Source organism: Dissoconium aciculare, assembly GCF_010015565.1.
Source record: "Dissoconium aciculare CBS 342.82 unplaced genomic scaffold K489scaffold_14, whole genome shotgun sequence".
In the NCBI taxonomy this organism is placed as follows: domain Eukaryota; kingdom Fungi; phylum Ascomycota; class Dothideomycetes; order Mycosphaerellales; family Dissoconiaceae; genus Dissoconium; species Dissoconium aciculare.
The window spans coordinates 439,096-459,222 of NW_022984964.1; the positions used below are offsets into that span (position 1 = coordinate 439,096).

Below are 20,127 nucleotides of genomic sequence, written 5' to 3' on the forward strand. Positions count from 1 at the left end.
CCTGGGCGGCGCGGACACGTTTTGGATTAGTCATCGGAGTGACTTCCGATTACTGTTTGGCGATCTATGTAATTCCTTCGCGATCTCAGGGGTGATAATGCTACTTATTCTAACTATGAGAACACACGACACGGCGAAAGCATACGAGGAGAAGGGAGAAGATAACCAAGAAAGGCTTCTGCTCTTGTTCCTTGAAGCTACTCTAATCTGCCAATAAATCACTAAGTTGATCGAGCAGTGAAGGACGACTGGAAGTCAATCCTTGTTCGCTGCTCTCCTGCGCGTCTTCTCCCGCATTATTTTGATCCATCGTGGAGCCTTTGACGAGAGTCTCTCGCTCAGTCAAATCGTCATCGAGGGCTGAACTTGCTGGAGTGAAGCGACCATGCGATAGACTCCTAGCGTCATCATCCGAGAAGCGAAGGATCTCTGCTTCGCGGGCGAGTAGTTCGTCTCTATAGGCTGCTTCTGTAGGGTCATGGAAGGATATATCCAAGAATGCGCCGTTCAGGACTTCTACGCTACTTTCCAATGGGGTTCGTATTCCCTCGGGCAAATTTAAATTCGAGGTTGCAGGCGTCAATATCAACCCCGAAGACCCAGGTCGGTTCTCATCGCCTGCCATGCTTTCTTCGTCGCTAAAGTCCATGAGGTCCTGCTCACTATAAAACTGGTCGTATGTGGCGCCTTCGGGAGGCGCGGGAGAGACCACCTCGGATGATGGATGTCGGAGGCTGGCTGATGTGAGGCTCGAATCATTTCCGTTCCTAGATGATGTTTCTCCTATGTCATCGGGAGTCTCTCGTGATGATGAGTCATCCGCCGTTGTCGTTTCTGTTTGGTCATCGTGAAGCTTTTGGATCAGTGGATCAGCCAGCAGACCTCCTTTGTCATCAGAATTTTCTCGCGATGATGAATAATCTGCCGTGGGCGTTTCTGCTTTGTCGTCAGAAGAATCTCGAGAGAATGAGTCAGGCAATATGTGTTCTTCTGTAGCAATGACGCCAAGCTCATGCGGAAAGAGCCACGGAAACGATATCAGCGGCACCTGTTGATCACCAGTGTTGTCACGGCGCTGGCTCTCATCAGCAGTCACCTTGTACATGGCAATGACCCATGGTTTCAAGAGTGCCCAGTCACGCCCGTCACGACTAGTCCCGGCTCTTTCGAAGCAGATATCCTGGTAGTGGTGATTCAGCGCCATAAAGGACTCGCCAAGACTCTCGGCAAATTTCCAGTCTCCACCATGGTCACTTGAATGTTCAAGGACGAATGAAGTCCAAGCTTCGAACTCGGACTTTATACCGTATTGAAACATCAGCCGACGCAAAGCTTCATCATAAACGGCCTTGGTTTCGACAGCGGCTGGCAACAGGGCAACGACTACCTTATCGCTGGCGAAGCCTAGAATACGTTGATCAAACGGAAGGGAACATGGAGCAGCGGAAAACGAATCGAGAGTGACCGCATCGTAGAGCTGGCCGATGATGCCTTTCGATTGATAGATTTTATGAGCTGCCTTGTGCTTTTGTTCGCTCCAGTGAGGCCAACGCGTGGGGCGCAGGTCTTTCGGGAACTCCGCAGGTACGCCGGTCTTCGCATAATCAACAGCTTCAGAATGTAGTTGAGCCAGACGCAAGCATGATTTGAGCTTGACGCCCTGGGACGCAGCATCGGCCAAGTAACGATGCGCGACGGCGATCGGGCCAAGGTTGTCGTTCTTGATGTGCGTGACAAAGAAGGAGGTGAGATCGTCGACTGTGACTTGACCCGAGCTGATCTGGGGATCTGGCGCTGTGTAGTCCATGGCAGGATAATTTATCTCTGGAGGTATCAGGTCCTGATCCCAAATCACGACGTAATCGTCGCCATCTAGGTCGCCGCCAGAGCTCATGTTGCCAAGGTCCCGGTCACCAGTCTGTGGCAGCACTACAGCGTCTTTGATGTGATGAAGAGCGGGTACATCAACCGCAAGGACTACTCGAGCGTCCCCAGGATGCAGTGATGGATTTCGAAGCAGGATACAGCGCCCTGTGACGACCTTCATCCGTCTATTGACGTGGTCAGTGACCTGAACGAATATCTGTGGTAGAGTCGAGTTGATACGGTCGTCTCGCTCTTGCTCCGAATCTGAGAAGTGATGATTCGAATAATCTCGAAGGTCGATGAATGGATCGCTATTGAAGTGCCCTCGTAGCGTGCCAGTCTCGTCCACGGTACCCAGAAGCAGTGCTCCCTTCTCGATAAAAATCTTTGCCTTCTGCTTGAGATATTTGAGATTCCATGCCCTCCAAAGCGTCAGACAGGACATGAAGAAGGGCTCTTGTGCTGCCATGAACCCGTCATCAACCATGCTTGCCAACTGCAAGCTTGTCTGATTGAAGTCGACATTCTGGCGGAGCAGCTTCCTGGCCTTGGGGACATTGATCATAGCCTCATCGAGATCCTTCAACATGACACTCTCCTTGGTGAGGAATGCGGCGTCCGACACTCCCCGCGAAGACAAAACGAGGATAATTTGCACATTGAGATGAGCTGACGAAAAACGAGACACGCGACAGACCTCGAGACCTGCAAACGCGGATGAAAACTTTTGCTGACTTGGCCGGAGGTGGATTTCTCGACCACGAAGCGTTGGATCAATTGTCAGAACACCCTTACAGCCGCCGAGACGGAACTGGACGACTGAGGGGACTTCGCTGAGTCCATGATAGTGGCGGATTACCTGAGCGAACAAGGGCGAGATTTTCCCGACGCCGTCGGTGAATGTGTATTTGTTCCGCACAATGTCTGCGATGTGCTTTATCTCTGGCCTTGTAGAAACCGCACGAGTTGTCGAGAAGCATTGACCAAGCCGTGAGGCATATTTGGCGACCACATTGATATGTGAAAACTCTCCCATCCACTTGCGTATTTTATCGGCAGTGAGAGCGTTCGCACCATTCCCAGTGCGAGCAAAGAAGTAGGCGCCGTGTTCACGGAACTGTGAGTTTCCAAAGGCTAGGAAATCGTATCGCCGGTCACCAATCTGAATTCCGTGCGTCATTGCTTGTTTGATGCGAGAATATACCTCGTCCATAGCACGGCCATCGTAAGACATTAATCGACCGCGATAGCGCTCTTCGGTGAATTTAACCCGCAAGAAGTGGTTTTCGTATTCCTGGTACTTGCGGATCACCCGATTTGAAGTCTCAAGCACAGGTGTATTAAGATAGATTGTGGTCGGCGTTACAGTCACGGCGAGGATTTTGGAACAATGTGCAGGTCGCTGTTTCTCGCATCTTGTAATCGAAGTCCGCAATGCCATTTGTGGTTCAAAGTAACGTTTCTTTTCGTCGACGATCTTTTCTAGAATTGCCACCGCAGTGCTTGAATCCAACCTGTCCAAGGATCGCAGGAATTCTGAAGTTATGTTGCTCTCGTGAATAAGGTTGTGGCTGATGCAAGATTCCAACGCATAGCGAACCGGAAAAGACAAGTTGACATTCTCGTCGTTTAGCTCGTGCAAATCAGAGAGACCGGTGTAAGAATTGCCGCGATGTGAAGACAACCATTTCCACATTTCGGTGATCTTAGTTTGGGTCTCGAAAGTCATATGGTGGTTGTCTACAAAGGTGACCCCACTGTCCTTCAGGGCATTGATAATGTTACGAAATGTCATATCACCTTTATCGACGTCAAAGACAAAACGATAGGTCAACCATCGACCGACATCGATGATGGCATTCTGTTTTTGAAGTCCAATCGGATATGACCTATTTGTCGGGTTAAGGTCCACGTCGGTCTGTCGAAACCACATTTGTCGTTCGTCCCACAGCGTGCTACCTCTATCGTGTGTGTTTTTGACATCCGTGGTCTTGCGGAACATCATGGGGGGCGATTCCAAGGTAATGACGAAGCATATCTTGCTGTCCACACCAACGACGCGGACGAGCTTCAACTCAGACAAGTCGATCCGTAGCTTATATAGTTGTGCCCCGTCCCAGCCGTCGCCAGTGAATAATCGGAAGATGACTTCGACCTGTTGTTGTTGGAGGTCTAACATAAAGGACGTCTGCGATGTCTCAATGGAGTGACCGGTGACCATCGTGTGGGGATCTCGCATGATGCCGAAATCAGCTCCCGATAACGGGACAGTCATCCTCTGAGGGAACTCCTGACCTCCTTCTCGGAGCCTTTCAAGGTAAGGTCGTCGAGCGCGGTCGACCGTGAAGCGGATTGTGTACGCACGATTGTCGTGTTTGCGACGGATGTCGATTGATTTGTTCAGCCAAGCAGTTTCTTTCGGCATTTGATCAAAAAAAACTTTTACAGTCATGACAACATCACGATGGTCAGAGCATTCAATGCGCGTGATGGTGCCGTACCCTTCGAGATGCTTGTACACTTGCAAGGTGCCCCAGCTGGTGGGAATGCCCTTGGCCGTGACGACAAACGGCATGGCGGCGGAGTGTTCTCGCAATTGCTGCAAGTGGTAATCTTGTTGTTGTCGATGACGATACTCTTGTTGCTGACGTTGTTCAAGGACGTAGGCGGGTTCGTGGGTGTGATGAGTTGGTCCCTTGAGTTGGCCGCGCACGTGAGTGTGAGCTCCAAGCCCGTATTTCTGTTTCCGCAGCCATGTTTTGGAAGGAACGAATAGAGCAGGTGACGGCGTGTGTTGTGTCGCACTTTCCTTCGATGGTAGATTGGCTTGTGTAAGAGCAGCTGGATCCTTCTTGCGCTTGAGAGGAATTTCATGTGACACTTGCTGCTGCTGTTGCTTCTTTTTGGTTTTCTTCTGCTTCTTGTTGTGAGCCTTTTCGGTCCCTGGCATTGTGGATTTCGATGATGACTTTCTAAGCCTGTAACAATCACAATAAATATTGACGCGTTGGATTGTGTATAATTCAACAGTGCAAGACGAGCGTATCGCGACGGCCCATGGATGTGTGTTTTCAGGGGGGATTTCTTCACATGCACGCGACAAAATAACGCCAACAGCACTTTCACACGTGAAAACTTCGTGACAATGGATAAATACCAATAAACAATCGAACGATAGTGAAAAAGTGATATTGAGAGACAATATCAAAGACAACAAGATAAGGAAACGGCCAAAATAAATGCAGTTCGCGTTGTACAACATGCAATAGTAAAGATGGCGTAGCTTGGTCGCACAAAGTTACATGTCGTATTTGCTGCTGGCACAAAATGTACAATTCCGCTAGCACGGCGGCGGAGTTCGCTGACTCAGCACACAACGGCATCGAATGAGATTTACATGTACCTAATGTACCTACAACAGGACCTCTTGCGCCGACGACGAGATAATATTAGCACGGCGATGGTAGGATTACCGGCCGTGTCTTTCTTGTCTAAGGAATATATGGGGTCGAGTACAGGCACCAGTTAAATCGGACGGGGCACTCCGACAGCTTATTAAAAACGACAACCCATCTGACTCCCGAGGTCTGCCGGGCGTATTCAATCAGGAACCTTTCACACTTGCAGCCGACAGGTAAGTTAGAAGTTGAGCACCTGATTTTGGTCATCAGTAAGCGTAAGTATCTGATGAGTCATCAGAGTGCAATGTCCACGGGTCTGATCTGATCGGTGCCTGCCCAGGAGTACAACGCAAGATCTTGTCATGCGAACATTTCTAAGGGTGTCGCTAGGCTCCATGAGATCTGTGAATTCGCCTCGTGCTTGCGAACATTTCCTTTCGGCCATATCTACGATATCTGTAACAAGGTGTCATCGCAGTTGTCCCATATTTCTTCAAGTTTAGAAGTATCCCTTCAATACAGCCGCTTCGGCATTCAACAAACTGCTGCCCGCCGCTCCGATGATGGTGTTGTGGCTGAGGGCAACGAACATGATGTCAAAGATTCCTGATGGATCCTCACGAACTCTTCCCACACTCACAGCGTAGCCACGGTCTGTCTCACGATCTAGTCGTGGCTGTGGTCGGTCAGGCTCGTCCATTACGACAATCGCCCGTGCTGGCGCGGAAGGACACCCGAGCGTTTGCGCTTCTGACACGTATTCGCGAAGAGCTGCAATGACCTCATTTATTGGCGGTGGTGGGCGTTTCTCGAAGCGCAAAGAGACGCATGCAGTGTGTCCATCGAGTACAGGAACACGGTTGCAAGCGGCGGAGATGCGGAGTTCTGTCTGGTCGGCGAGAGTGGTGTTGTCTGTGGAAATGGTACCGAGAATCTTGCGAGCTTCAGATTCGAGCTTGTCCTCTTCGCCAGAGATGAAGGGCACCACATTGTCCAAAATATCCATGACGCTGACCCCTGGGTATCCGGCGCCGGACACGGCTTGCATGGTGGTTACGCTGGCCGTAGCGATCGGTCCGAACCGAGCCTGCAAAGCGATGAAAGGAATGACGACGCCGATGACAGCGCAGTTTGAGTTGCAGACGAGGAAACCCTTGTCGAGGTTGTGTTGTTTTCGCTGGTGCGGGATGAGGGAGAGATGCGAGAGATTGACGGTTGGTACAACAAGTGGAACCATAGGATCGCGGCGGTAGTTCTTAGCATTGGAGAAGACTGGGATGTTGGCCTTCAGGAATGCCATTTCTGTACTCATGAGATCAGTCAGTCTGGTCTCTGTCATCGACGTGGCATCGTATTGACTGACCTGCATCACCAGCAACATCACTGTCCAGACCGCTGAACACGACATCGACATGATCTTTGAACTCATCGGGTGTGCAGTTCTTGACTACCAGATCTCCGAGCTCTTTGCTCATGGGCAAGCTTTGCTTCCATTTGACGGCATCGCGGTACTTCTTGCCTGCCGATCGAGGGCTGGCTCCCACGGCGGTGAGTTGGAAATGCGGGTGAAGGGCAAGGAGGAGAATAAATCTTTGACCAACACTACCCGTCGCACCCAAGACACCTACATAACAAAGCTTTCGTTAGTGATGAATCGTTCCATGAACATGACTGCGGCGATGACGACTGACCGCACCTCTTCTTTGGGAAGTCGACGCTCTTGTTAGACTCGGTGAAGTATGTGGCATCCATGATGATTGTGTGGATTGCGGGTGTTTGCCGGGGTAATTGTCGTGGTTTGAGCGAATTCACAGGACTGTATATTTACAGTCATCACCAAGGCCGACGAAGACCCCGCAGCCAATGCGATCTGGATGTCGGAGGGGCAACTTTTTCTCCACAATCCCACCAGGGTCTGCCACGCGACAATTCAACCTCAGGCAAAAGAGTGCGAATTGTTTCATATGCAGGTGGTGAACGAAACAAATGCTGACGGACGTTCCTAACGAAACATGGTGTAGTTGTTTGGGTGGTGGGAAAATATGTCGAAATGAGTAGTACACACCAGATGCGATGACCTTTGAAATGCCGCTGAATGCCTGGACAAAGCGAAATCTCTCGAAGTCGGTCTGGTCAGCTCACATCTGCTCCTCTACTGAATACCTTCACAATGCCATCCTTCTGCACCAAATACTGCAGCTCGGCTTCACGAAGTTCCGTGGTCATCTGTGTTTGAGTTTCATAAGTATCGCCTCCTCGCGTGATGCGCAGAACACCGCTGATGTCTTTTGCTGCGCCGGTGGTGAGCTCACGAGCGCTCATGACGAGGCGAGCATTATGCGCCTGTGAAGCGACAAAAGATGCACATTCTGCTTCCAGTGGAGTGGGCTGGCCGGCGTGAATAGATGCTGAGGGAGCTGCAGCAGAAATGAGAGGGAGGTCAGCAGCAGCGCTCAGGATGGTCGCATGAGCCAGAGCACGTAGGTTCAGGGTACTCGTGTTGAGAGCTTGTGCGGACGTGGAATTCGTAGCGAGAAGAACATCGGGACTGTCTAGGAGCAGGACAACTCTGCGGTCGGGATTTGCTTGCTGTAGCTGAGCAATTGCTGCGGAAATGAGACGCGTCTGGTCTGCAAGATCGTAGATTTGTTGAGAGAGGAAGTCCACGAATGCGAAGCGATTATCTTGCGTGAACTTGCCAACTTCAACGCCCTGAGTACTTTATTAGCCTATTGGTGCATTCCACCATCGTCGCTATCATGGGAACATTACTGCCGCTCGCCGTAGCTCATGCTTCCAGAATGCAAGGTCGCGGAGCCAGCTCACCAGAACCACTGCGCTCGCTTGGTGGCTCTCGCCGACGGTCCCATCTTGTTGCGCTAAATTGCCAGTTTCATCAAGTGCAACGCCAATGAATTGCGAGATGAGCCAGTTGACGGAGCATCCCAATGTACCGGTTAAGAGGTAAAGGGATGCGGTCTCATCTGGAGTTTGAAGATAACTCTCCAGCACGAGTGACCTGCGAGTGCGAGATGACATACTGCGACGAGGGATCTGACAGCTTGTTTGTTCTTTGCATTCACAAAATTATGTCAATTATTATTCCACTTGATATGATGATGCCCTAAACCGAAGAGCGCTACAGCTCGGGCACCTCATTTATTAGGGTACGTCAGAGCACGAGCGGAGCACTTCTCCGATTCAGCGGCCTGCGACCTGTACGCCGCGAACAAGTTTACGAGTGCCTCGGAGGATGTGGGTGTTGTAGAACATATAACTATCAGAGGACCCTCGGTGAAAGGCCTGCAGAGTTTCTGCTCGGGTCACGTTATGGCCAGACATGAAGCGTCTGGTGTCGGCATGGTCGTAGAGACCAACGATCTGAGTGTTACGATGGCGAAGATCTATTCGTAACTTGGTGTTGATGTTGGCACAATGGCTTCTGCCGACCACAGCGAGGTGTTGCGTGCTCGATGAAAGCAGCGAGGCGGACCTCGATCTTGTGATAACGAACTATATATCTTTATCACGCTGAAGAGCAAGCACGATATCAAGGCCGTGGAGATCTATCAGCATGCCGAGAGTCAAGAGTATCGCGGTGGTGACTCGAGTGACACTGTTCAGACCGTACGTCATCGTGGATTGAATGACGGAAGTTGCGCAGGTTCTGGACAAGACCGAGAGAGTGCCGGTAGCTTTTCGATCTCTTGAGATCCTACATCTTCGCGCTCTGGACACGACGCCATCACAGATTGGACACTTAAATGCAATACGGAGCAAACTAGGTATTCCGACCATGTCGAACCAAAGCTCGGGATCGTGACCATCGCGTTAATGTTGACTCGACGGAGGCATACGTTTGCGTGCAAAAGTCGTTTGAGCCTTCTGTGTGAGTCGCTCAACAGGGTCGAACCGGTTGAGCCAGTCTGCGCCTTCGTTGCAGCGAGAGACCGGTTGGAAGGGCGAGGATGATCCGAAAAGAAATCTTGGCACTAAAAGCATGAAGAAGATAATTATTCAGTCGTGCCAGTGTTCCACGCTCGGGCGATCGTGCTAGGCTTTCTGGCCCACGATATCGTGGCATCGATGTCGACGCCCTCGGCGTTTCCGATATGATCATGAGCCGAGTTTCCAGGATCGTGATAAGCGTGTCAAGAAGGTTACGATCATCACCAAAGTGGTCGACGACTGATAATTCGACAAGTCCAGAGACGTCGTTGAATGGTTCGACGCGAGATTATCATGATGCTATCATGACATTACTAGGGCAATCCACCGAAGCATCGGATGATCATTATGGTGCCTACACAGGTGCGCGTACCTCGCAATCTGAGCCACAAGCGATTCTGCGCTGGCGATAGATCCAGCAACACATGCGATGCACTGAGTCGCCCACTCCGACATGCACGAGTGGAGTGATCTCTCTTATCACGCACCACAGCACGCGAGAAAGGTGAGCCTCCGCGTCATCCTGCTTGTTTACTGCATGCGTATCCACCCCACGCATCAATAGCTGGCTGGCAAACAGCGAAGCAAAATTTCGGCCCTGTCACGCCACGCCGGTCGTCTCCGAGCGTCATGCCACGTGCATTCACCAACGCACTGGACAAAACCAGACGGCAGCATCGGAGATCAACTCCTACCCGCCCAACCACATCGCGGTGAGGCTCTGTTGTCTGCCACAGGCTCATTTTGTGGACCTGGTAGCGATGTGTACACAGGCGTTGTTGTTGCGCCCAGAACGCCTCTCGTCGCACGGGACGCTCAACCAGAGGTGAGACGTCGCTTGCTCCGATCATGACACGAGCGAAAAAAACTGTTTCGGGTTGCACTCTGGAATTGCTACTCTCATGTCAACAAGCCTCGATGGAAACATGTGCGCATTGTGGTATGCCTGGAAATCGCTGCATGCCCAGGTAGCATTGCGTGGCCATGGTCGGGCGCAGTCCATCAACAAGCAGGCATCGAAATTACTCGAGTTCGGTGTAGACGATGAGCATCTTCTCGAGTTATATGACTCGCCTGTACGATAACGAGCAGTGTCATTGCTTGCGACTCAACTTGCGACATCAGGCATCAAAATTATTTGGGGCTTTGAGCGACAGGCAACGGTATTCCAGTGTGGCTGCGCAGAGCCGCCGCCGCTGTTCTGGCACACATTAAGCTTTTGGCGGTCTAGAATCGGAGAAAAGCGTGGTATGCACAGGGCTGTCATGATTAGAATTACCGCTGTAATGTTCAATTATACCCGTGAATTACAGTCCGCTTTACTATTTTCGACATCCGTGGTCCACTCGGAGGACGCCTTCACGTGGCGTTTGGGCGTTCCGCCCTGAGATCGGCGCCATTGGCGAGAGCGACAACGAGGCGTGCGAGGGTGAACCAACAAGCGATTTCAATTCTCTCATGTGAAAGGGCTGTGCACACCCTACAGCAGCCTTCTAGTATCGTCAATCTCATGTCAGATGGGGTCCAGAAAAACTATATGTACAGCAACAGAGTCCTCTCAAATGAATCGTTTTTCCTCATCAGTACAGCAATCATCAAGAACATCCTACACTCGAAAGACCAACACTTCCAAACGTCGTTTGATATCATCGATCAATCACAAAACAGCCTCATACTAAGTTCCAACCTTATCAACTACCACAATACAACCAAACACCACCACCATCAAAATGCTTTTCTCCGCTAGCACCCGTGTTCACTACCTCGCACACCAAAGCGGTGGCTACGACTTCTCCTACCTCGACACCCCCGAGTATGAAGCTCAGCGCCTTGCTCGCGCCACTCAAAAGGCCGAGGAGCGTCGTCAACGCCGTGAAAGCCGCATGAGCAAAGCCAGTGAGAGCCGCAGCACCAGCAGCGCCCGCTCGTCCAAGGCCAGCACAACCAGCTCCCACCGCTACCGCTTCCCGGCTCTCTTCGGCGGCGTCTTCGGCATGCTTGGTGCATACCACGAGTCCGCATCTGCCAACGCCTCAGCCGCGCAATCGCAGGTCTCTTCCGAGCGATCGTCGCTCATCGATGGGCGAGTCGTCAGCTCAAGACACCGTGCCGCCCTCGAGAAGATATAAGCACAGCACACACAAACACACATGAGAGAACGAATCTTTCCTTGACAATTTTCTCCGGCATTTACATTGGCTTTCAGCATTCTTCTTTACCAATCAACGATCGTTGCGATATTTTCCTTGAGTTCTGCAGTTGTCTTGTCTTACGGTTGCGATGATATCCAAGGCATCATGGGTAGGGAGGCGACGGCGTTGCGATTGACTTTTGGGCAGCGAGCATTTTTCGGGTCTTGTTGGTGGATAGTCCTGCAGTGTACTACACATACAATTGTTCAATATTAGAAATTCACTTTGTTCTATCAAAAATCGATATCATACCTTTACAAGTGAGCTCTCTCTACTACAATATGTCCCAACATAAGATTCTAGGGCAAGGCTGTTGGTCAGCCGACGCCGACAATGTGTGCAAGGACGCAATGCTTGTTCGATGCAAGAAATTTTCAGCCTCAATTGTCCGAGCGCAGGACGAGGGAATTATTCTGGACCACCAAACACCAAGCGTTCTGTTGGTCTCATGTTGTGATGATGTTGGTCTTGTATCTATTGATAGAAATTCAGCCATGCATTGCTGACTCGACGCGCTGAAATGGTGCAAAGTTTCTCAACGAGGTGAAACGAGGAGATACTGCTTGTAAGCGCTCGGGGTGGCCCGACAGTCCTTCGACAGTCCTTCGACCCCAAGATGACCGCAGGAAGCCCGCCGGCCGGGAGGAATTTGAATAGCTTCGGGCGCACGAGCCGATTGAAAGATTCAAGGGTGTTCAATGACTAATCAGATGCCTTGTTGCATCGGTGATTAAATCAATCATTATTACTCGCTCGTTGGAGACCCGCAGGTAATGAATACAAGTGTGTTCTGAACATTCTCGACCTATAAGCTAGCCTTATTGCCATCATATTATTACGTGCTAGTGATCTCGACAATACAAAACTTACCTCTACGGATACACTGAGATACCATAGAGCAGGCGGAAGAGTACTTTCGAATGTCAGCTCGTTTTCCTCAAACTATCGGAGTACGCTTCCAATTTTAGGGGTTCTTGCAGAACTTCACATATACTCGTTTGCATCCTACGGTGGTAGATATTGCAATTGGCCTCGATAACATCATGCAATGCACTGCTCGCTAGACCATTCACTTGTTAACATGTTGGCCATGCTTCGCGCAATGATAAGGGCTCTTTCCGTGACGCAGAAAATGGGAACGCATTGTGGTTGTTGACGGAGTTGAGCGGGGAGCATTGGGGCTGGGTCACTCAAGGTCGGTCACTGGCTGACGTGACTCGATACATGGGCAATGTAATCGCTTTGCGCGATGACGAAGAAGATCTCGAAATTGAACAGCTAGAAGCCATTTGCTGTTTCGTTCGACGGGAGCTTCTGCTGCTGATCCAGGATGCATTGGAAGATAATTTCATCGTGATCACCAAGTAATCGGTGCTTGACACCATTACGTGGCAAAATGTGAATCGATGCTTGCGAGAAGTACGCGCGGAGGACAATGTCACGTCTTCGGCGGCTGATGATGAGCGAAAACGTCGGTACTATTGACACGAAGCAGGAAAACATTGTACTGTAGCGGCGCTACTGTTTGGCGTCACGATGAAATTGGACAATGATTAGCTCTGTCGTCTCGCTGCATCAATTCTTCCATCGCAGTGATAATTGCATCGGGTTGGGATGAAAGCGGCGATTTGGCTGGAAAGCAAAGCAAGAGTTACTACCTTTGATAATCTTCGTTCATACCTGCGTGCTTATGGGCCACGTCAGATCATGTATCGTTCAAAACATTGTTTCTCGTCATCTGTCCACTGAATGTGCGCCGGTGCTTGGTGATTCTCAGGAAAGTCAATGACGAACACCTGCTTGTGCTTCTCTTCCATGAGCGGCCTGCGGAGGGCTCGTCTGTACTCTTCGTAACGGTAAGGAGACCTTCGTTACCGCGGCATGACAGGTCAAAAAGCGAGCTCGAGACACAATGGCTTGGTGGGTGGCGTTTTGATGATGAGCAAGTCCGTGTGCTGCGACCTTTGAAGTTGATGAAATGTAGATCTCGACGGCGCGTCAGCCACAAATTGAATCGATTTGGAGTTTGCATGCCACATTTCAGTACATGCGCTTTACGGAGGGAATAACGTAAAGCGAATCCGGGCAAAGAAGTGCTCTTGCATCGTCTCGATGACTAATACGCTTTGTCTTGCTTTTCTCGTCTTGGGTTGAGCTATCTCCCCTCAGCATGACCTCCATGTCTCCTTCAATTCTGGTCCACATGAGACACAGTCTCAGTATCCGTCTTAGTCCATTCATATATCAACGATCTTTCAAGCGCTCTACTGATTCTGGCCAGAATCCAAGCACTCTCTGAACCGCCACTTGCGAGCGGGCTTGTCGTTGAGAGCCATGACCACGTAGGATAATGATGATCTTGTGCTTCGAAGACTTCCCCGATGCGAAGGTGCAAGTTGTGATATGTCGCAGGCGTAGGACCGCTGATCTGATGAAGGGCGTTCTCGTCGTGCTCGTCGTAATTTCCCATGAGTGATAGATAGTATTCCCAATCGATCCAAGAATATTTCTTCATGGGATCGGTAGCGAAGGTCCTATGCAGAGCGAGACATTCTCGTGCGAGGATACAGCGGTAGAGCGAGATGTTGCGCTATTTTTGCTACAACGTCTCATCAGTCCTGCAATTATAATTGCGGATAGCGCCAATGAATGGTGCTAAGCTGAAGACGATCTTACCTTTGCCGGGCGACCAGCATTGGTGAATGAAGAATGGGTGAATTCGGGAGAATGATCATGGCCAACATCAACGTGTTGCCTCAGGATAGCTAGTCGGTGTGAGGTTACGCGCTGACGATGTTGCTCCAGGCCTTCTCGTTTTCGATGTGGTATCGTATGCCCTGCAGGGACATCGCGGCCGAGCGTCCAGGCAACCATGTTTGAGGATCGATGGTGGAATTTCCGAACGATGTGACGAGGGAGGTGAACGAGTATTGCGATCGAAACATTAACGTCGGAATGATGACTGCCATGTCGGCCGTTTCCATGCCGTGCATCTTCCAAGGACAAGCTCACCCATTGAGTGACGTCCTCCAAAGCTCTGACGATTGTGTCCCCGACGTCCGAGATGAGGATCGTCAGGCTCGGCACAGCGAGAAGGCTCCAAAATACAAAGACTGCTCTTCCTGCGTCCGAGGCGAGATAGAAATCTCCATAGCCGATTGTCAAGAGGCTGACGAAGGAAAAATAGATAGAGTCGAAATAGCTCCACGGCCGAGCTCGTCGTCGCTCACAGACCGCGAACACAGCAGCGCCGCCCAGCTAGAGCGCCGCTGCAAAGAGCACAGAGGTAAGAAGTGAGAACCATCGCCTTTCACGCTCAGCAGTGGCCAACACTCGACGCATGAGGTTGAACTCCTCCTCGCGCTGCTGAGCCGGCGAAAGCCGTGGATCGGGGCTGAAATCGGCCTTGACGAAACGTGAGATATGTATGGTGTGTCGACGTTGCTGAACGTCACTGACAGCAGCCGTGCGGCGTTTCTCTGTTATCCTTGCAGCCATCTTCTCGCGTCCACGTTGAAGGACGAGTGTGCGAATGCTGCCAACGACCTGTTGTAGCGAATCATTAGCAAAGCCCGACATGGGATGCAGTACTGGTGGTAGGCTAGCACCCACAAGACCAATAGCGAGAACTCCGCCGATCGCGAATGGCATGAAGAGACCTCGACCAAGCGTTGTCGTGGGCACAATATCGCCAAAACCTATTGTGAGCATTGTCACGTCTGCCCAGTACACGGCATCTAGGTATGGCCACCCTTCGATCTTGCTGAAAATAAGTGATCCTATGAGCAGATACGCCATGAAAGCGATGGTCTGCAGCATCAGTGTGCGTTGAGCATTCGTGAGACGAATGTCTTTGGGATAGTGCCCAACATTGGCTCCATATACCGTCAAGCAGAGGAATAATGCAAGGACCATGTAGGTGGCGGCTGCGATAATCGCATAGTAGTACGCACTTGTCACAGCACGATCCATTCTCGGTGTTGAATAGTTTTCAACGATGAAATAGGTCGGAGATGATGATAGCACTGCCACATCGGAAATGAGAAGAATGCTGCCGAGCATGAAGCCAGAAATGGTCATAGCCTGTGCAACAGCGAAAGACAGTCGCTTGGCGATGTTCAGGAGAAGCGCAGCATTCCCAAACATGGCGGCGCATAAAGATACGGCGTTGATGGCAATTAGCCAGCCAGGATCGTTCACATGGACGCGCTGTGATGACGGACCATTGCTGACGATGATTGTGCGCCAGGGAGCGACTAACGCGCAGATATTGAAGCCGCTGGCAATGGGACCAAAGGTACAAACGAGTAGCGGGCAAGCAGTCGAGGCAAACCACCAACGGCCAGGCTCGAATGAATGGTGGTCAGTATTTGCATGTTGGTGATGCTCTTGCTTGTCTACTTGTCGGATTACACGCTGATTGCTGGCCTTCATGATTTCGACAGCAGTCGGCTATACTGTACATGATAATGTGGCAATGCTGTAATAGATCTTGCAGAGTCGAGGATGCAGAAGCGGATGCAGCAGTAACAGAGAAAACGGGGAGGAGAACAGGAAGAAAGGGTTCTGGGATGAGGTACTCGTCGTGTTGGAGACGAGTATGCTTGCCTACCTGTGTACTTCGACAGGCTCGATTCACGGAAGGCGAAGACCGTCGTCTCTGTAGCAGGTCGCTCATTGCCAGCTTCAGCCGTGGGTGTGACTTCCTTCAGAGGGCATGCTTGTGCTCACACTGATAGTGCACAGCATCTGCAGAAACACACGAATAGCTGTAGCTGCACGTTGGAATTTGCGTGTGAGGTGCTGCAGCAATCGTTGATACTAAGTACTTCCAGATATTTATGTTCACCTGGGCACGTAGAGGTCTCGAGACTCACCTGCACTGCTGAAGTCAACCCCAAGGCAATCCAAGGCAACCCTAGTCCACGTGATTGCATCTGGTCCAGACTGATCCAGGGCTGATCTTCAAATATAGATTGCTTCTTCTGCACCATGGCGCATGTGGTTCTGCACATAAGAATAGTATGTTCGTGTCCGCAGTTCTTCTGCGTCTTCTTCACGTGCTTGTTGTCGGATATTATTGTGTATATTGGGCGCGGAAAGTGGAGATGTGCACAGAATTCAGTGTTCGTCTGAATCGAAAGACCGAGATCGCCACTTCTTGTCCAGCATCACGAGGACGATCGCGATCGTAGACATTACCTTTCGCAAACAAGATCGAATGGTTGTGGGATAGAATGCATCAAATCGACTGAGGATAAGACAGCAGAGGCGCGAATTAAAGCAATCATCATTTGAGATTAATTAAGTACTAGTTATCATAGAGGCATCGCATCGTTCTTCGTCTGCAATTCGAGCTTGCTCGAACGCAAGACTTGAAATAGGCAATTGGCAGGAGGTAAAATCGGAGGGGTATACTGTGGCAAACATGATCGCGTAGGAGTACACGATCGGAAGTGATCATATCTTTTTGTTGTTGGCAGAGATTGATCTTTCAAGACGTTCCTTCTTCCATCTTTTTTTGCTGCGCATGTGCACGAGGCTTTTAAATGGAGGTAGGGCCGGCAGCAGCGTTGGTGTGGGTGCCGTCGACGACACCGTGGCCGTTGACACCGTTGGCAGGGGCGGCAGTGGTACCGTTACCGTGGTGGTGGCCGTTCACGTCGAGACCGTGACCCTTCTCGCGGACGGCGATGTCGTCTGAGGTGTAGTCACGGATGTGGAGGCCGAGGGTGGCAGGGTCGATGTTGCGGTGACCGAAGATGAGCATGGCACCGAAGACGGGCTTGGCGAGGACATCGAGGATACCGTAGAAGATGGCCTCACCGTCAGCGCCGATGACGTTGCCACCCTCGCATATACCCCAGGCAATGGGGTAGAGGAGCCAGAGGAAGGCAGTGAGGGAGCCGCACATGAGGAAAGCGCGGCCAGCCTCCTTTGACACAGCGTTGGCGTGGATGCGAGCCTCCCAGACGAGGTGGTAGGTAATGTAGACGAGAGCGGCGCAACCGAAGGCGAAGAATCCCCACTTGTAGCTGGAGCTGATCAAGGCACCAACGAGACCAGTGACGATCATGACCTCGTCGGCCAGAACGACGAAGAGGATGGTGGGGACCGGAATGGCAGCAGTCAAGAGCAGATCGGTCAAAAGAAGAGGGGTGCTGAGTTAAAGTCAGTAAAAACTTCAAACACGCGCCAAAATTCGGATTTCGACGCAACAACGACGAGAAAGAGAATGGAAAGACTCACGTGATTGCCCAGTCGATGTATCTCACGTAGAAGATCTCACGGTAGTCGCCTTGAACGGTGGCGCCAGAGCGGTGGAACTCGACGGGGATGCTGTTCGAAAGAGTCAGGAAATCCGTATTTTCGAGAATTTGGACGTCATAGAATGAGACTTACGAGACCCAGCCGAGGTTGGAACCCATAGTGAAGTAGGCGATAGCAGCGACCTTGAATTGAATAAGTCAGTTGAGGTTCGCTCGCCGTGGAGATGCTGCGTGCGTAGCGTACCATAGTGACACCAGCGGTGATGTAGTGGAAGGCGCGGTGGGTGCGCGGCTTGGTGTATCCGAGACCGAGGAAGACAATGGTCGCGAAGGTCATGATGGCGCAGACAGTGTAGTACCTAGGGATTTGTCAGATTGAAAGTCCTCATGCTGACATGTTCGGAGCCCTCCGCGTACCATGAGCTTCCACCGAAGGTGATGGAGATATCAGCATGTGGTTGACGGCCATTAACAAAGTCATTGTTAACGGCGACAGCGTTGTTGCCAGCACCGGAAGACATCTTGATGGTGTTATCGAGATGTGGATCTTGATCTTAATCCTGATCGTGTGTAAGAAGTCAATCTGGACAGTATGTTGCTGGATGAGAGGCGAGGAAGGAAGACGACAAGACTGTACAAGTGGAAGAGCTTCCCTTATCAATGAGACCAGTCAGCGTCAGAGAAACAAGCATGAGCTAGTGAAGCTGTGCACTGGCTACTCGGCACTGGGCGGACGATGTGCATCATAAGGTGCGGAATGTGCGGACCACACATCAACTGCTGGCACACGGATCGGATTTCTCGCGAATCATCGCCGGGAATGTACCAAGGTAGTGCGTGACATAGCTGAAAATGTATCATCAGAGATTTAACAGAATCAACAGTGATCTCATACTCCTAGCAGACCACCGGTCGACTTTCTCTGCGCAGGACTCGACATCCGTTACGATGGCCATGTGATACACATCCTCAATATGCTCATACACCGAACGCCGATGTTCTGTAACAGCTTCCCACGTCTCTATGATCGCTTCATCCAGGCGACAACGATGGTATTGACTACGTGTATGCCGAATAGAGAAATAGGACGCAACACATGCGACACATGCGACCGAGTAAAGCCGAGACACATACAAGTGAAGCATCATGAGATTTAGGAAGCTTTCGCGCTAAAATCAGACGAACTTCTGACGTCATGACTGCGAAATGCAATCACCATTTTTACGCACAAGCCTCCCTCTCCGCGCGCATTGTTCAGCGATGAATCCGTCCAGACGATTAGCAAATCGAGAAATCTCGCGGCCTCGTGTGTTCACCGAGATGCGATGCAGACCCACTTATCTCTGGACGAAATGACTTCCAATTGCCCTAAGTGTGCTGGGCTTCCGCCAGCATCCTAATCATGTAATAAGCATGGGAAATGTTGCCCGGGAACCAACGTTGAAGACAACCGCATGATCTGCACCGTTACGGTGCTGAAGTCATGTCATATCACCGTCACAAGAACCGGGGTAGTGACAGGCATATTGCAGCAGCGGCCATTAGTGCGGACTTCCAGGACAGGGCGTATCGAAGACCGATCCCTACACAATCGGGGACAATCATCGGGCCTGCGGAGATCACCGCCAAGTGATAAGAGAAAAATCATAACCAGAGCTACCTCAATATTGGACAAGGATCACCTGGACATGCGACACTCCGTCGCGCGTGAGCGCTATCTCAGCATCAAGCCTCACGTTGCATGTATCTAACGCGCAAAATTGACCGCTACCCAGCTTGTTTTTCTGGGCATTCTTGTGGCACACGTAGTGTCCAAGTCCGTAATTCGGAAGGATTAAGCACAAGCACTGGACAAGCCTTAGCATGCCGTGAAAGCGGCGCAAATTTGACGCTCATCCTCTCGTGAAGATTACCGGTTTTTCAAGTAAGATGGTCGCGCCCACTGGCCGCATGAACTCTCCACAGAAAATCGGTAGCGTGAACCGTTGAAGCTAAGCTCATGCACGAAAAGCTTATGTGCGTCATGATTTGTTTCTTCTCGTTATCAATTTGACTTAGTTTCAACCCTCGTCGGATCTACCTGGACGCCGCCGCCGTCAGCATCTTTTCTCCGGATCGCCGGAATGCAAGGCTTGTTTTCGACTTTTGTCCGAGGCGTCGTGAAAGTGCATGCTTTGGCACGAAGACGCGCATGAAGCCTCACTCGCGTCGAGGACAACGTCATCTTGCGACTCGAACAAGATTGCCTGTCTTTGGTCATCACGAGACTCGCACAGAGATCTGGGCGAGCTGCGATGAGCCTGTACACTCACTCGATGCTGGCACGAAGTATTCTTGTAAGTACAGTACTGTATCATGGAAAATGCTAGCGCAGCATCATCGATGTGCGAATTGAGATCTCGATCGGTTCATCCACCCGAGCTTCCCGAAGTGATGTTGTGGAAGCGCACG

At 51.0% G+C, this 20,127-nt stretch overlaps 6 protein-coding genes across 6 annotated transcripts; 1 reads left to right on the forward strand and 5 right to left on the reverse strand.

Moving 5' to 3' along the window:
- Positions 1-87: 87 nt before the first annotated feature.
- Positions 88-5,130, reverse strand: K489DRAFT_384114 (RdRP-domain-containing protein). Its single transcript, XM_033605782.1, has one exon. It carries the CDS (start codon positions 4,814-4,816, stop codon positions 203-205), a length of 4,614 nt encoding a protein of 1,537 aa, XP_033456240.1. The 5' UTR covers positions 4,817-5,130; the 3' UTR covers positions 88-202.
- Positions 5,131-5,650: 520 nt separating this feature from the next.
- Positions 5,651-7,209, reverse strand: K489DRAFT_76770 (aspartate-semialdehyde dehydrogenase). Its single transcript, XM_033608908.1, has 3 exons — positions 6,959-7,209; positions 6,631-6,891; positions 5,651-6,569 (listed from the first exon to the last, which is right to left on the reverse strand). Exons 1-3 carry the CDS (start codon positions 7,017-7,019, stop codon positions 5,767-5,769), a joined length of 1,125 nt encoding a protein of 374 aa, XP_033456241.1. The 5' UTR covers positions 7,020-7,209; the 3' UTR covers positions 5,651-5,766.
- A 206-nt stretch (positions 7,210-7,415) lies between these two features.
- Positions 7,416-8,114, reverse strand: K489DRAFT_290607 (uncharacterized protein; the record flags this gene model as incomplete). Its single annotated transcript, XM_033600178.1, has 2 exons — positions 7,416-7,979; positions 8,040-8,114. Coding segments are annotated over 2 exons (639 nt in total), but the record flags the coding sequence as incomplete, so codon positions are not given.
- Positions 8,115-10,694: 2,580 nt separating this feature from the next.
- On the forward strand, positions 10,695-11,659 carry K489DRAFT_384118 (uncharacterized protein). Its single transcript, XM_033605783.1, has one exon. It carries the CDS (start codon positions 10,946-10,948, stop codon positions 11,342-11,344), a length of 399 nt encoding a protein of 132 aa, XP_033456243.1. The 5' UTR covers positions 10,695-10,945; the 3' UTR covers positions 11,345-11,659.
- Positions 11,660-13,595: 1,936 nt separating this feature from the next.
- Positions 13,596-15,841, reverse strand: K489DRAFT_390885 (voltage-gated potassium channel; the record flags this gene model as incomplete). The annotated part of the gene is made up of 5 exons (XM_033606641.1): positions 13,596-13,997; positions 14,200-14,244; positions 14,279-14,665; positions 14,690-14,953; positions 15,020-15,841. 5 exons carry the CDS (start codon positions 15,839-15,841, stop codon positions 13,596-13,598), a joined length of 1,920 nt encoding a protein of 639 aa, XP_033456244.1.
- A 956-nt stretch (positions 15,842-16,797) lies between these two features.
- On the reverse strand, positions 16,798-18,293 carry K489DRAFT_76933 (family A G protein-coupled receptor-like protein). The gene is made up of 5 exons (XM_033608909.1): positions 18,094-18,293; positions 17,921-18,035; positions 17,810-17,859; positions 17,657-17,746; positions 16,798-17,568 (listed from the first exon to the last, which is right to left on the reverse strand). Exons 1-5 carry the CDS (start codon positions 18,195-18,197, stop codon positions 16,953-16,955), a joined length of 975 nt encoding a protein of 324 aa, XP_033456245.1. The 5' UTR covers positions 18,198-18,293; the 3' UTR covers positions 16,798-16,952.
- Between the last annotated feature and the right edge of the window lie 1,834 nt (positions 18,294-20,127).